General features: G+C 41.6%; 1 protein-coding gene across 1 annotated transcript in view; it reads left to right on the top strand.

Moving 5' to 3' along the window:
- Window positions 1-12,804, top strand: part of TRIM42 (tripartite motif containing 42) — a 29,362-nt gene extending 16,558 nt beyond the window's left edge. The window contains exon 5 of the mRNA XM_067737656.1: window positions 12,718-12,804. Within this exon, the coding sequence (XP_067593757.1) occupies window positions 12,718-12,804 (87 nt within the window). The remainder of the gene's footprint in view (window positions 1-12,717) is intronic.
- The last annotated feature ends 1,823 nt before the right edge of the window (window positions 12,805-14,627 follow it).

The following is a 14,627-nucleotide window of genomic DNA, read 5'->3' as shown; positions in this document are numbered from 1 at the left end:
TGTTTATGTGATGAATTTGCACTCCCTATAAGGGAAGGAAACTCATTCCAGCTTCTTTGCTTTTTAACACAATTTCTTAATGAGCAGAGCACTAACTAATGAGGTTTTCTGGAAGCTTCATTTTCATCTGACTCACAGAGCTGCAATATAGATTTTTCCTTCAGAAGTAATTCTTCCTCCCTCTTTGTGATTATATTAGCATTCCAGGGGAAGCTTGGCTTTCCTTCACATTTGTCATGATTTGCATAAGTAAAGGCTTCAATAGCAAATGAAAAGAAGATGGTGTGTTTGAATGACATTTATAAAGCTTCATAAAAGTAATGACTTTAGCTCCTTCCTATAAAATCGAAGTATTTTTCCTTCAGCATCAGTTCTAAGCAGGTATTCCTGAAAGGTTTCATTTAAAATGCTGTAACAAGGCAGCAGAATCATTTCTTATCCAAAATGCAATATTTCCACCATACATCCTTTTGTAAAGGAAGTGAAATAACACCTTTTATATTTGATTTTCATGGTCTGTCGCTTGATTTTTTTTAAGGGATTTTATATGTAGTCTAATAGACAAAGCATGAAAATTAACTTTAATGCTTTTTAAAGGTCTCACTTATTGAAGGCTGACTCTGTGTCAGACACTGTATATTCATTATCACTGATCATCCCAACCGCTCGGAAGGCAGGGAGTTATTGCCTCCATTTTACAGATGAGGAAACTGAAGCTCAGAGAGGAAAAGAGTCTGGCCTCGTGTAACTTAAAGGAGTTGAGTGGGAACCTAGGTCTCATCTAAGGCAGGAGCTCTTCGTCCCCTGTACCATAATCAGATAATCAGATGCAGCAAAGTCTAGGCAGAGTGGGCTCAGCCTTAGGGACCTGGCACCACTCTCTGGGAGAATGTTGTCAGAGCAACAGCCGTGACAGCGGCACTTTTATTTTTCTTGAGAGGCAAGATTATGCGTTGGGAAGATCTTTGGACTTGGACGGGTGTATCTGGGTCCAAGCCCCCAGTCTGCTAGGCGGCAAGCTCAGCGAGGACATCGTGCCGGCCTTCCTCACCTCTCTTGGCTCCCAAGTCCCCAGCTGAGAGCTTCTAATGCCCCAGTGCCTTGTTGATATTTTTTGAAGGAATGGAGATGTGTTTTTAGGCAAATCACATACCCTGTGACCTCAGTTCCTCCTCTTGCTTTTCATCTAAACCTCAGTGTACCTGATGACCACGGCCCCCATTTTTGAAAACAGCCTCCTCACCTTGATGTCTCCCTCTGACTGCAAATCTCTGCTAACTTCCAGGAAGTCTTCCTATGAAACATCTAACTTTCCACATGCGCACTGGTTTCCTGTTGCCGCTGTAACAAATTAGTAGCTTACACAATACAGTTTTACCTATTAACTTAACAATTCCGGAGATCAGAAATCTAAGGTGTGAGCAGGGCTGTGTGCTTTCCGGAGGCTCTAGGGGAAAGTTCATTTCCTCCCCTTTTCCGGCTTCACGCAGCTGCCCACATTCCTTGGCTCATGGCCTCTTCTTCCATATCCAAAGCCAATAACGCTAGGCTGAGTCCTTCTCACACCATCATCCCTCTGGTTCGATTCTGCCTCCTCTTCGACTTTGAAGGACTCTTGGGATCATACTGGATCCACCTGATGATTCAGGATAATCTCCCTATCTTCAAGCCAGCTGACTAGCAACCTTAATCCCCCTTTGCCATGTAACATAAAATGTTCACCGGTTCCTGGGAGGAGGACATGGACTTGGGGGGCCATTATTCTGCCTACCACAATCTGAGGTAGACCAGATATCTCAGGTTACATCTGACTTGGAGGTAAACATTCAGGCCCCAGAATACTCACACACTGGTACTGTTCTGGGTCTTTCCCTATAGCTCTTCAGGAAAGGCACCCACCCTTCGCCCCACCCATCCTCTCAAATTCCTTCTCAGTCTATACTGGATCCCACCCCCCAACAGTGCCTCACGTGTGCTCAGGAAGTGGTCCTGCCAGATAAACTGAGCATCTGCAGTACTTCTTCCTACCTGCTCAGGCCACACTCAGGCTGGAACTCCAGCCACAGAGCAGGGCTGCTTGGCCTTCCTGGGCATCTTACTTCAGTTTCATGAAATCCCCCTCTGGTTTTTCTTCTGTCCCTACTGCAGACACTCCACCTTAGGCTGAGACACACATCTTCAGGGGTTGGGGTTAGAGGAATTTGAGTGACCAACACTAGTCCACATTTGGAATAACTACCCCAAAACTACCCGCTCACCTACCCACATACTCACCGTGACTCCATGCCCTGAAACGAAATCAAAGTGGTTTGCAGTCATCTCCTTAGAATTCATTCTTTTCCCAAAGGCCTCTTGATCGTTCACGTAAATAGAACCCTATTGGTCCCTCCCTACTTGCCCTGCCAATAGGTTAGAACCCTGGAATGAGTCTAATTCAGGCTCAAGCTGGACCTATCATTTTTAACCTCATACACAGAAGGTTGAATTAGTCAGACACCTCAATTCATGGTCCTTTACCAGTACTGGTACATGCAAGGCCCTTTTCTTGTTTATGTATTTGTTTCCTTTTGTGACGCTCCTTAGATATCCATTCTAATATGTTTTATGTGCATCTTGCTGCCTTTATGTGTTCTTACATGGCGTGTATTGTTTTGAATGTGTTATTAATTTGCACAAATGCTAGTATTGTTACATAACTTACTGTGTCTTACCGTTTTCCCCTGAACACTGTGTTTTTAATGATCCATCCATGTCACTGGGCACATTTAGTCCCTAACTCCTAATGCTGCCTCATCCTTTACAGTGTGCGTTTGTTCACCAAGTTTTACCTGTCTATTCAGCCAGGATGGACACCCAGGTGACCTCCAATAATGCTGTAGTAAACAACCTCATTCCTGACATTTTGTGGGTGGGATAGGGACGTGGGACTTTCTCTGGGACATTGTATTAGTTTGCTAGGGCTGCCACATCAAAATGCTGCAGACTCAGTGGCATAAACAACAGAAATGTATTTTCTCACAGTTCTGGAGGCCAGGAGTCTAAGGTCAAGGTTTTGGTGGGTCTGCTTTCTTCTGAGGCTTCTCCCCTTGGCTTGCAGATATCTGCCTTCTCCCTGTGCCCTCACAGGGCCCTTTCTTGTGTGAGTGCAACTCTGGTGTGTCTCTGTGTGTCCAAACTTCCTCTCCTTATAAGGACAACAGTCAGATTGGATTAGGACCCTCCATAATGACCTCATTTTAACTTAATCGCCTCTTTAAAGGCACTATCTTTAAATAAGTCACATTCTGAAGTACTGGGAATAGGACTTCAACACAAGAATTTTGGGAGGACACAATTCAGCCCCTATCAGACGTACAGCATGAGTGAAATTGCTGGGGGGTAGAGTGTGTGCATACTTGATTGGACTGCACGCATGTACTCTTCCATAAGGAATGAATGAGGACCCCATATCTTAAGCCCCACCTACATTTGACATGATCCAGCTTTTACTATTTTGCTAGCCCAATAGGTATAAAGTACTATCTCCTTATTGTTTAAAATTACATTTCATATGGTTGTTTTCAGGATTTCCTCTTCTGTAAATAGCATGCTAAATATCTTTTGCCCATTTTCCTATTGCATTTTTCTTTTCCTAGGTGATTTGTAGTATGACCTTATATAGTCTAGATAATGGCTTTAGACATTGATAATATCTTCTCCATTCTGACATTTGTCTATAACTTTGTTCATCGTGTATGTCATGAAACAGCAGAAATCTTCAATTTTGATGTTATCAAAGTCATCAATTATTTTTTTCATGGTTTGACCTTTTGAAGTTTTGTTTTAAAAATCCTTAAAATGGAGAATTTCTGAAGATGGCGGAAGAGTAAGACGTGGAGATCACCTTCCCACAAATACATCAGAAATACATCTACATGTGGAACAACTCCTACAGAACACCTGCTGAACACTGGCAGAAGACTTCAGACCTCGCAAAAGGCAAGAAACTCCCCACGTACCTGGGTAGAGCAAAAGAAAAAAGAAAAAACAGAGACAAAAGAATAGGGACGGACCTGCACCAGTGGGAGGGAGCTGTGAAGGAGGAAAGGTTTCCACACACTAGGAAGCCCCTTCGTGGGCGGAGACTGCAGGAGGCGGAGCGGGGGAAGCTTCAGAGGTGTGGAGGAGAGCGCAGCAACAGGGGTGCAGAGGGCAAAGCGGAGAGATTCCCGCACAGAGGATCAGTGCTGACCAGCACTCACCAGCCCGAGAGGCTTGTCTGCTCACCCGCCGGGACGGCCGGGGCTGGGAGCTGAGGCTCGGGCTTCGGTCAGAGCACAGGGAGAGAACTGGGGTTTGCGGCGTGAACACAGCCTGCAGGGGGTTAGTGCACCACGGCTAGCTGGGAGGGAGTCCGGGGAAAAGTCTGGACCTGCCTAAGAGGCAAGAGACTTTTTCTTGCCTCTTTGTTTGCTGGTGCGCGAGGAGAGGGGATTAAGAGTGCTGCTTAAAGGAGCTCCAGGGACAGGCGCAAGGCGCAGCTATCAGCGCGGACCCAGAGACTGGCATGGGACGCTCAGGCTGCTGCTGCCGCCACCAAGAAGCCTGTGTGCAAGCACAGGTCACTCTCCACACCTCCCTTCCAGGGAGGCTGTACAGCCCGCCACTGCCAGGGTCCCGGGATCCAGGGACAACTTCCCCGGGAGAACGCACGGTGGGCCTCATGCTGCTGTAATGTCACGTCGGCCTCTGCTCGCCCCGCATCCGTACCCCTCTCCACCCCCGGCCTGAGTGAGCCGGAGCCCCCGAATCAGCGGCTACTTTAACCCCGTCCTGTCTGAGCAAAGAACAGACGCCCTCCAGCGACCTACACGCAGAGGCGGGTCCAAATCCAAAGCTGAGCCCCTGGGAGCTGTGAGAACAAAGAAGAGAAAGGGAAATCTCTCCCAGCAGCCTCAGTAGCAGCAGATTAAATCTCCACAATCAACTTGATGTACCTGCATCTGTGGAACACATGAATAGACAACAAATCATCCCAAATTGAGGAGGTGGACTTTGGGAGCAATGATACTTTTTTTCCCCCCTTTTCCTCTTTTTGTGAGTGTGTATGTTTATGCTTCTTAGTGTGATTTTGTCTGTATAGCTTTGCTTTTACCATTTGTCCTAGGGTTCTGTCTGCCCATCTTTTTTCTGTTTATTTGGTTTTTCTGTTTTGTTTTGTTTTTTAGTATAGTTTTTACCACTTGTTCTCATTGGTGGATTTGTGTTTTGGTTTGGTTGCTCTCTTCTTTCTTTCTTTTTTTTTAAAATTACTTTAAAAAATTATTTTAATAATTATTTTTAATTTAATAACTTTATTTTATTTTATATTCTTCTTTCTTTCTTTCTTTCTTTCTTTCTTTCTTTCTTTCATTCTTTCTTTTTCTCCCTTTTATTCTGAGCCATGTGGATGACAGGTTCTTGGTGCTCCAGCCAGGTGTGAGGGCTGTGCCTCTGAGGTGGGAGAGCCAAGTTCAGAACATTGGTCCACCAGACACCTCCCAGCTCCACTTAATATCAAATGGCGATAATCTCCCAGAGATCTCCGTCTCAATGCCAAGACCCAGCTCCACTCAACGACCAGCAAGCTCTAGTGCGGGACACCCTATGCCAAACAACTAGCAAGACAGGAACACAATCCACCCATTAACAGAGAGGCTGCCTAAAATCATAATAAGCCCACAAATACTCTAAGACACACCACCAGACGTGGACCTGCCCACCAGAAAGACAAGATACAGCCTCACCCACCAGAACACAGGCACAAGTCCCCTCCACCAGGAAGCCTACACAACCCACAGAACAAACCTTAGCCGCTGGGGGCAGACACTAAAAACAATGGGAACTACGAACCTGCAGCCTATGAAAGGGAGACCCCAAACACCGTAAGTTAACCAAATGAGAAGACAGAGAAACCCACAGCAGATGAAGGAGCAAGGTAAAAACCCACTAGACTTAACAAATGAAGAGGAAATAGGCAGTCTACATGAAAAAGAATTCAGAATAATGATAGTAAAGATGATCCCACATCTTGGAAATAGAATGGAGAAAATACAAGAAACGTTCAACAAGGACCTAGAAGAACTAAAGAGCAAACAAACAGTGATGAACAACACAATAAATGAAATTAAAAATTCTCTAGAAGGGACCAATAGCATAATAATTGAGGCAGAAGAACTGATAAGTGACCTGGAAGATAAAATAGTGGAAATAACTACTGCAGAGCAGAATAAAGAAAAAAAAATGAAAAGAATTGAGGACAGTCTCTGAGACATCTGGGACAACACTAAACGCATCAACATTCGAATTATAGGGGTTCCAGAAGAAGAAGAGAAAAAGAAAGGGACTGAGAAAATACTTGAAGAGATTATAGTTGAAAACTTCCCTAATATGGGAAAGGAAATAGTTAATCAAGTCCAGGAAGCACAGAGAGTCCCATACAGGAAAATCCAAGGAGAAACACGCCAAGACACATATTAAGCAAACTATCAAAAGTTAAATACAAAGAAAAAAATATTAAAAGTAACAAGGGAAAAACAACAAATAACATACAAGGGAATCACCATACGGTTAAAGCTGACCTTTCAGCAGAAACTCTGCAAGCCAGAAGGGAGTGGCAGGACATATTTAAAGTGATAAAGGAGAAAAACCTACAACCAAGATCACTCTATCCAGCAAGAATCTCGTTCAGATTTGACAGAGAAACTAAAACCTTTACAGGCAAGCAAAAGCTAAGAGAATTCAGCACCACCAAATCAGCTTTATAGTAAATGCTAAAGGAACTTCTCTAGGCAAGAAGCACAAGAGAAGGAAAAGACAATAACAAACCCAAAACAATTAAGAAAATGGTAATAGGAGCATACATATTGATAATTTCCTTAAATGTAAATGGATTAAATGCTCCAACCAAAAGACATAGACTGCCTGAATGCATACAAAAACAAGACCCATATATATGCTGTCTACAAGAGACCCACTTCAGACCTAGGGACATATACAGACTGAAAGAGAGGGGATGGAGAAAGATATTCCATGCAGATGGAAATCAAAAGAAAGCTGGAGTAGCAATTCTCATATCAGACAAAATAGACTTTAAAAAAAGACTATTACAAGAGACAAAGAAGGACACTATATAATGATCAAGGGATCAATCCAAGAAGAAGATATAACAGTTGTAAAATATATGCACCCAACATAGGAGCACCTTCAATACATAAGGCAAATACTAACAGCCATAAAAGGGGAAATCGACAGTAACACAATCATAGTAGGGGACTTGAACACTCCACTTTCACCAATGGACAGATCATCCAAAATGAAAATAAATAAGGAAACACAAGCTTTAAATGATACAATAAACAAGATGGACTTAATTGATATTTATAGGACATTCCATCCAAAAACAACAGAATACACTTTCTTCTCAAGTACTTATGGAACATTCTCCAGGATAGATCATATCTTGGGTCATAAATCAAGCCCTGGTAAATTTAAGAAAATTGAAATCATATCAAGTATCTTTTCCGACCACAACGCTATGAGACTAGATATCAATTACAGGAAAAAATCTGTAAAAAATACAAACACATGGAGGCTAAACAATACACTACTTAATAACCAAGAGATTACTGAAGAAATCAAAGGAAATCAAAAAATACCTAGAAACAAATGACAATGAAAACATGATGACCCAAAACCTATGGGATGCAGCAAAAGCAGTTTTATCAGGGAAGTTTATAGCAATACAATCTTACCTTAAAAAAAGAAACATCTCAAAAAAACAACCTAACCTTACAGCTAAAGCAATTAGAGAAAGAAGAACAAAAAAAAAAACCCCAAAGTTAGCAGAAGGAAGGAAATCATAAAGATCAGATCAGAAGTAAATGAAAAAGAAATGAAGGAAATGATAGCAAAGAGCAATAAAACTAAAAGCTGGTTCTTTGAGAAGATAAACAAAATTGATAAAACATTAACCAGACTCATCAAGAAAAAAATGGAGAAGACTCAAATCAATAGAATTAGAAATGAAAAAGGAGAAGTAACAACTGACACTGCAGAAATACAAAGGATCATGAGAGATTACTACAAGCAACTATATGCCAATAAAATGGACAACCTGAAAGAAATGGGCAAATTCTTAGAAATGCACAACCTTCCGAGACTGAACCAGGAAGAAATAGAAAATATGAACAGACCAATCACAAGCACTGAAATTGAAACTGCGATTAAAAGTCTTCCAAGAAAAAAAGCCAAGGAGCAGATGGCTTCATAGTGCATTCTATCAAACATTTAGAGAAGAGCTAACACCTAACTTTCTCAAACTCTTCCAAAATATAGCAGAGAGAGGAACACTCCCAAACTCATTCTACAAGGCCACCATCACCCTGATACCAAAACCAGACAAAGATGTCACAAAGAAAGAAAACTACAGGCCAATATCACTGATGAACATAGATGCAAAAATCCTCAACAAAATACTAGCAAACAGAATCTAACAGCACATTAAAAGGATCATACAGCATGATCAAGTGGAGTTTATCCCAGGAATGCAAGGATTCTTCAGTATACTGAAATCAATCAATGTGATACACCATATTAACAAATTGAAGTATAAAAACCATATGATCATCTCAATAGATCCAGAGAAAGCTTTTGACAAAATTCAAAACCCATATATGATAAAAACCCTCCAGAAAGTAGGCAAAGAGGAAATTTACCTCAACATAATAAAGACCATATATGACAGACTCACAGCCAACATCATCCTCAATGGTGAAAAACTGAAACCATTTCCATTAAGATCAGGAACAAGACAAGGTTGCCCACTCTCACCACTATTATTCAGCATAGTTTTGGAAGTTTACCCACAGCAATAAGAGAAGAAAAAGAAATGAAGGGAATCCAAGTCGGAAAAGAAGTAATGTTGCCACTGTTTGTAGATGACATGATACTGTACATGGAGAATCCGAAAGATGCTACCAGAAAACTATTAGAGCTAATCAATGAATTTGGTAAAGTAGCAGGATACAAAATTAATGCACAGAAATCTCTTGCATTCCGATACACTAATGATGAAAAATCTGAAAGTGAAATTAAGAAAACACTCCCATTTACCATTGCAACAAAAAGAATAAAATATCTAGGAATAAACCTACCTAAGGAGACAAAAGACCTGTATGTGGAAAATTATAAGACACTGATGAAAGAAATTAAAGATGATACAAATAGATGGAAAGGTATACCATGTTCCTGGCTTGGAAGAATCAACATTGTGAAAATGACTATACTACCCAAACCAATCTACAGATTCAGTGCAATCCCTATCAAACTACCACTGGCATTTTTCACAGAACTAGAACAAAAAGTCTCACAATTTGTATGGAAATACAAAAGACCCCAAATAGCCAAAGCAATCTTGAGAAAGAAAAATGGAGCTGGAGGAATCAGACTCCCTGTCTTCAGAGTATACTACAAAGCTACAGTAGTCAAGAGAGTATGGTACTGGCACAAAAACAGAAATATAGATCAATGGAACAGGATAGAAAGCCCAGAGATAAACCCACACACATATGGACACCTTATCTTTGATAAAGGAGGCAAGGATATACAATGGAGAAAAGACAGTCTCTTCAATAAGTTGTGCTGGGAAAACTGGACAGCTACATGTAAAAGAATGAAATTAGAACACTCCCTACCACCATACACAAAAATTAACTCAAAATGGATTAAATACCTAAATGTAAGGCCAGACACTTTAAAACTCTTAGAGGAAATCATACGTAGAACACTCTATGACATAAATCACAGCAAGATCCTTTTTGACCTACCTCCTAGAGAAATGGAAATAAAAACAAAAGTAAACAAAATGGGACCTAATGAAACTTAAAAGCTTTTGCACAGCAAAAGAAACCATAAACAAGATGAAAAGACAACCCTCAGAATGGAAGAAAATATTTGCAAATGAAGCAACTGACAAAGGATTAATCTCCAAAATTTACAAGCAGCTCATGCAGCCCAATATCAAAATAACAAACAGCCCAATCCAAAGATAAGCAGAAGACCTAAATAGACATTTCTCCAAAGAAGATATACAGATTGCCAACAAACACATGAAAGAATGCTCAACATCATTAATCATTAGAGAAATGCAAATCAAAACTACAATGAGATATCATTTCACACCAGTCAGAATGGCCATCATCAAAAAATCTATAAACAATAAATGCTGGAGAGTGTGTGGCGAAAAGGGAACCCTCTTGCACTGTTGGGAATGTGAATTGGTACAGCCACTATGGAGAATAGTATGGAGTTTTAAAATCTTCCCATAGAGGTACTATATATTCCTGGTTAAACCAGATATTTTACAGATTTAGTTGATATTATTAATGTTATTTTTATATCTGATTATACTTTCTAATGTACTGCTGGTTTAGAATAAAAACTACTGTGTTTGTAGGATAATCTTGATTCCAGCAATATCAATAATATCTCATTATTCTGAGAGTCTCTCTGTTGATTCTGCTTGTTTTTCCAGGCGTATGATCCTATCGTCTATAAATAATGATAGTTTTACCTCTTTCCTTACAAGTCTTGAACCACTATTTCTTTTTCTTTCCTTATAGCTTTGGCCAGGGCTATTGGTCCTACAGAAAATGGTGGCTGTGAGAGTTAATATCCTTGTCTTATTCCTGATCTTAATGTTTCTCCATTGAGCTATGATGATTTTTGATTTAGTTTTTTTTAACAGTGCTCTGACTTTTCATTTTTTATAAAAGTTTTATTAAAATATAGTTCACATACTAAGAAATTCACTCTTTTGAAGTGTATAATTCAGTGGTAAATTTTATATATAAACCTTATTAAGTTAAGGAAAATTGTTTCTACTTCTAAATTTCTGAGAGCTTGTGCAACTTTGTGAATTTTTTGTATTATTTGAGATAATCATATGACTTTTCTCCTTTAGGCATTAATGAAATTAATGACACTGATTTTTCTGATGTTAAACTCTACTTGCATTCATGGACTAAACCCTATGTGATCATGATGTATTATTTTTTTAATATACTTGGTTTTAGTTAGCTCATATTTTGTTTTGGAGTACTGCATCTCTCATCATTCGTGAACCAGACCTATAATATTTTGCTTATATTTCTTTTGTCTGGTTCTGGAATCAATATTTTACTAGCTTGAAAAATGAACTAGGAAACTATTGCTCTTTTTCTATTTTCTAGAACAACTCTTTCTTAAAAGTTTGGTAGAATTCATTTGAAAGACCATCTGAGCCTTTTGGGCAGGGGAGGGAATGCCAACTATCATTTCAATTTCTTTAGTATCTCAAGTTCTGTTCTCTGTTTCTTCTGTCCTGTTTCATCTGATCCTCTGATTCACAGACACACCTCATTCCCCACTGCCCCATTCACATGTCCCACTCAAGTCTTTATCTCTGGAGATCCTGACTATACTTTAAGGCAGAACTTCAATTCCCTATTTTTATGAGTCAATTCCCAACCCACCATAACACTGTTATTCCTTCCTCATTGCCCCTTGATAGCTCTGTGTGTATATCTTACACATTTATACCACCCTTATCAGGATTATCTCTATGTGTTATGTCCATTTTTATCCAGCAATGAATAATCTAACATCGTAGGTATAACATAATCTTTATCTTGCATGAAGCCCTGTTTTCTCTAAAACTAAAAGTAAATTTTGTAAAACTAGAGAGCATAATAATAACGGTGTCTATTTTTTGCCCTTTCCCTTTGAAAACAAACATAAAAGCCTTTGCATATACTTTGTACAAACATCGCTCTTCCTCATCCAAACTGCACCCCTAGCCCCATCTGCCCCATGAATCCTGATTGATCCTGTGGGCTGTCTCTCATACCTGGATCTTAACCTCACTCCCTAAATGCCTTCTCAGTAAATGTGTATTAGGAAGGAATAGGAATGGTGCCAGACCAGAGTTGTGGAGAAGTCCACCGCCTTCAAGGTAAGGCACGGAGCTCCACATCTAAGCTGAGTTGGTGAGACCTCTAGGAGGGTTCTGCTACCCAATGTAAGCTGCCTTTTCTAGGGAGCATTGACTATTCACTGTGATCAGAGATAGTATGATGCTGCGAAGAGAAACAGTTGGCAGATGTACAAATAATGGTTCTATTCACCTTTCATTCACTTTTCTAAGAAACTTCTCTGTACCATAACCACTGTTGGGATTACAGAGAGGAAAGACTGTCATTGCCTCCACACCCCATTTAAGGTGCTCACCGTCTGGTAAGAAAATTAATTAAACACATTCAGTGAAATTTACAAATGATAAGAGCTGTGACAGAAGCAATTTCTAGGGACTGGGGGGAGGACCCCTGGGGCTAATCTCTGGTGAAGCCCACCTGGGGTCACAACCACAACACGGTAATCAGCAGTCAGTCCTTGAACTGCCTTAAAGAAGTGGAACCTTGTCTGTGAAATCCCAACCCCACCACATATTAGCTGCGGGACTTCAGGAAAGCTACCTGGTTCTTCTGTGCCTTCGTTTTTTCATTGGTAAAATGGGGTCCATGGCACCGGCCTCATGTGGCTGTCGACATGAGGAGCTAATGCTCTGATGTGTGTAGCGCCTGGCCCGCAGCCGGGGCCGGGCTCCTGGGAGCTGCTGCTTCCCTTGTGGCTGGTGCCATGGCTCTCTGCTTCTGATTGCAGGTGGTAACACCGGATGGGCGTGGGAAGAGCCGAGCTAAGTGGGGCCTGCTGAAGAATATCCGGATTGCCCTCCAGAAACGCTTCTGAGTGCCCCCCGCAGGGCAGGCAGCAACCTCAGAGACATACCACAGAATAGACATATGTAGACACACACACGTGTGTATATGTATCTTTCTCCCCACATTCTTCAACGAGGTTGTAGACCATGTTCCCGGGACATCTGAGCCATTTCAGCAGAATTCTACTAAGAGCTAATAAAAGGAAATGCCTGATGTCATGGCTTGCTGTTTGCTCATTAAATAGAAACTAAGATACAAAAGTCAGCAAGTGGCTACGTTTCCATGAGCTCGGACCTAATCCTAGGCTCAGAATTCTGTGGTGTTTTGTATGAGGTAGCGTTGGTTGAAAAAAATTAAAAAGGCACTCTCTTTGAAGTCAGGCTCCCTGGGTACGCATGTTGACCCTGGTCTAACTAGCTGTCGGTGTTTGGGCAAGTCACTGATTGATGGGGAGCTCATTCCCTCACTATGCAGACTATTTTAATATGAAAAGGCCAACGTTGTTAGAATGCGCTTCCTCGTTATTGAGCCTGAACTTGCCTTCCCATAACTTTAACCCCAAGGTCTGAGGTCTGCCCCAGAGCCATAAGAAGGAGAGTACTCCCTCTTCTCACTCTTTCTGATCCCCAGACAAAGGAAGAGCAGTAGAAGGGCTGGTGGGAGGCACCTTCCTATGGTTCTTTGAAGCATGGCAGGAAAGAATGGCAGAGTCATGTGTCAGCTCCAGCCTCACTGAACTTGGCCAGGCCCTTCAGACAATGTGAAGTACCCAAGCTTGAAAAGGCCCCATCTGCCTGGAACGAACCACTCCTGAACCCCACCCCACTGCTGCCTAGAAAATACCACCAGTCTTTCAAGACCTAGCTTAACCACTTGTGTGAAGTCTTTGCTGATTCTCCAGGTGGTCTAAGTGGGGATGATACCTCCTTCCTCTCCTGGGTTCTCACTAAACCCCGAGCCCTCCTCCCCCACCCCATCCCCCACAGAGACACCTCTTCCAGCCCGTGATGCTCAGGAGCTCTCATTAGTCCCTAGTCTTTAGGACAGAGATGGCATCTCATTCATTCTGTCCCAGTGGCTGGCTCAGTGAAACTCACATTGCACATTAATACCAGAGACAGAAGAACTACTGCTGGAAGTCAGGCACACAGAGTCACCCTCCTGTGAACCCATCCCCGACAGGTCAGTTTGCACGATGAGGGTCTACACACAGAAGTGGGAGTGGGCATGGAAAGGGACCGGTGGTCAGTGGTCTCCACCTCCTCTAATCCCATCCTTTTCATGAGCTGCCCCGTGGCAGGTGTGGCCAGCTCATCTGGCTTCACCCGGAGGACCATGGCTTTGCAACCCATTATTTTGCCCGGAGACTCAGTATCAGAGCCAGAAAAGCCCCCTTCCCTGTGAAGGATCCTTAGTGATGATCTTTTAATAATGTGAGATGAAGCCAAGCAGATTCCTGCCCCGCCCCCAAACAGCACTACAAGAAGGAATACCCGCGGGAGCTTCGTTATGATCCTATTACTATAAATGATGGCTTGGATCCACCATCAGATTTGGTATTACCATATAATCATTTCTGTAAAAGCCTTCAAAATCATCATTAGCACGGGGAGCAAATTAAATGACATGCCAGCAGGGATCTTACTACTGATAAACTAAAAGGAAATTAAACTAAAAAAAAAAAAAGAATGATATGAATTTTGCATTACAATGATCACACCTACTCACAGAGCCAAGTAGGATGGCCAGAATCAGAGAAGCACCAGCACCCTGATCTTGCCTCTCTAGAGAATGTGTAAACTTGCTTCAGCAACCAAGAAGTTAGTGGGATTCTCTGAGAGGCCCATTTAA

Source organism: Pseudorca crassidens, chromosome 5 (genome assembly GCF_039906515.1).
Source record: "Pseudorca crassidens isolate mPseCra1 chromosome 5, mPseCra1.hap1, whole genome shotgun sequence".
In the NCBI taxonomy this organism is placed as follows: Eukaryota; Metazoa; Chordata; class Mammalia; order Artiodactyla; family Delphinidae; genus Pseudorca; species Pseudorca crassidens.
This window is presented reverse-complemented; position numbering and strand designations above follow the sequence as displayed.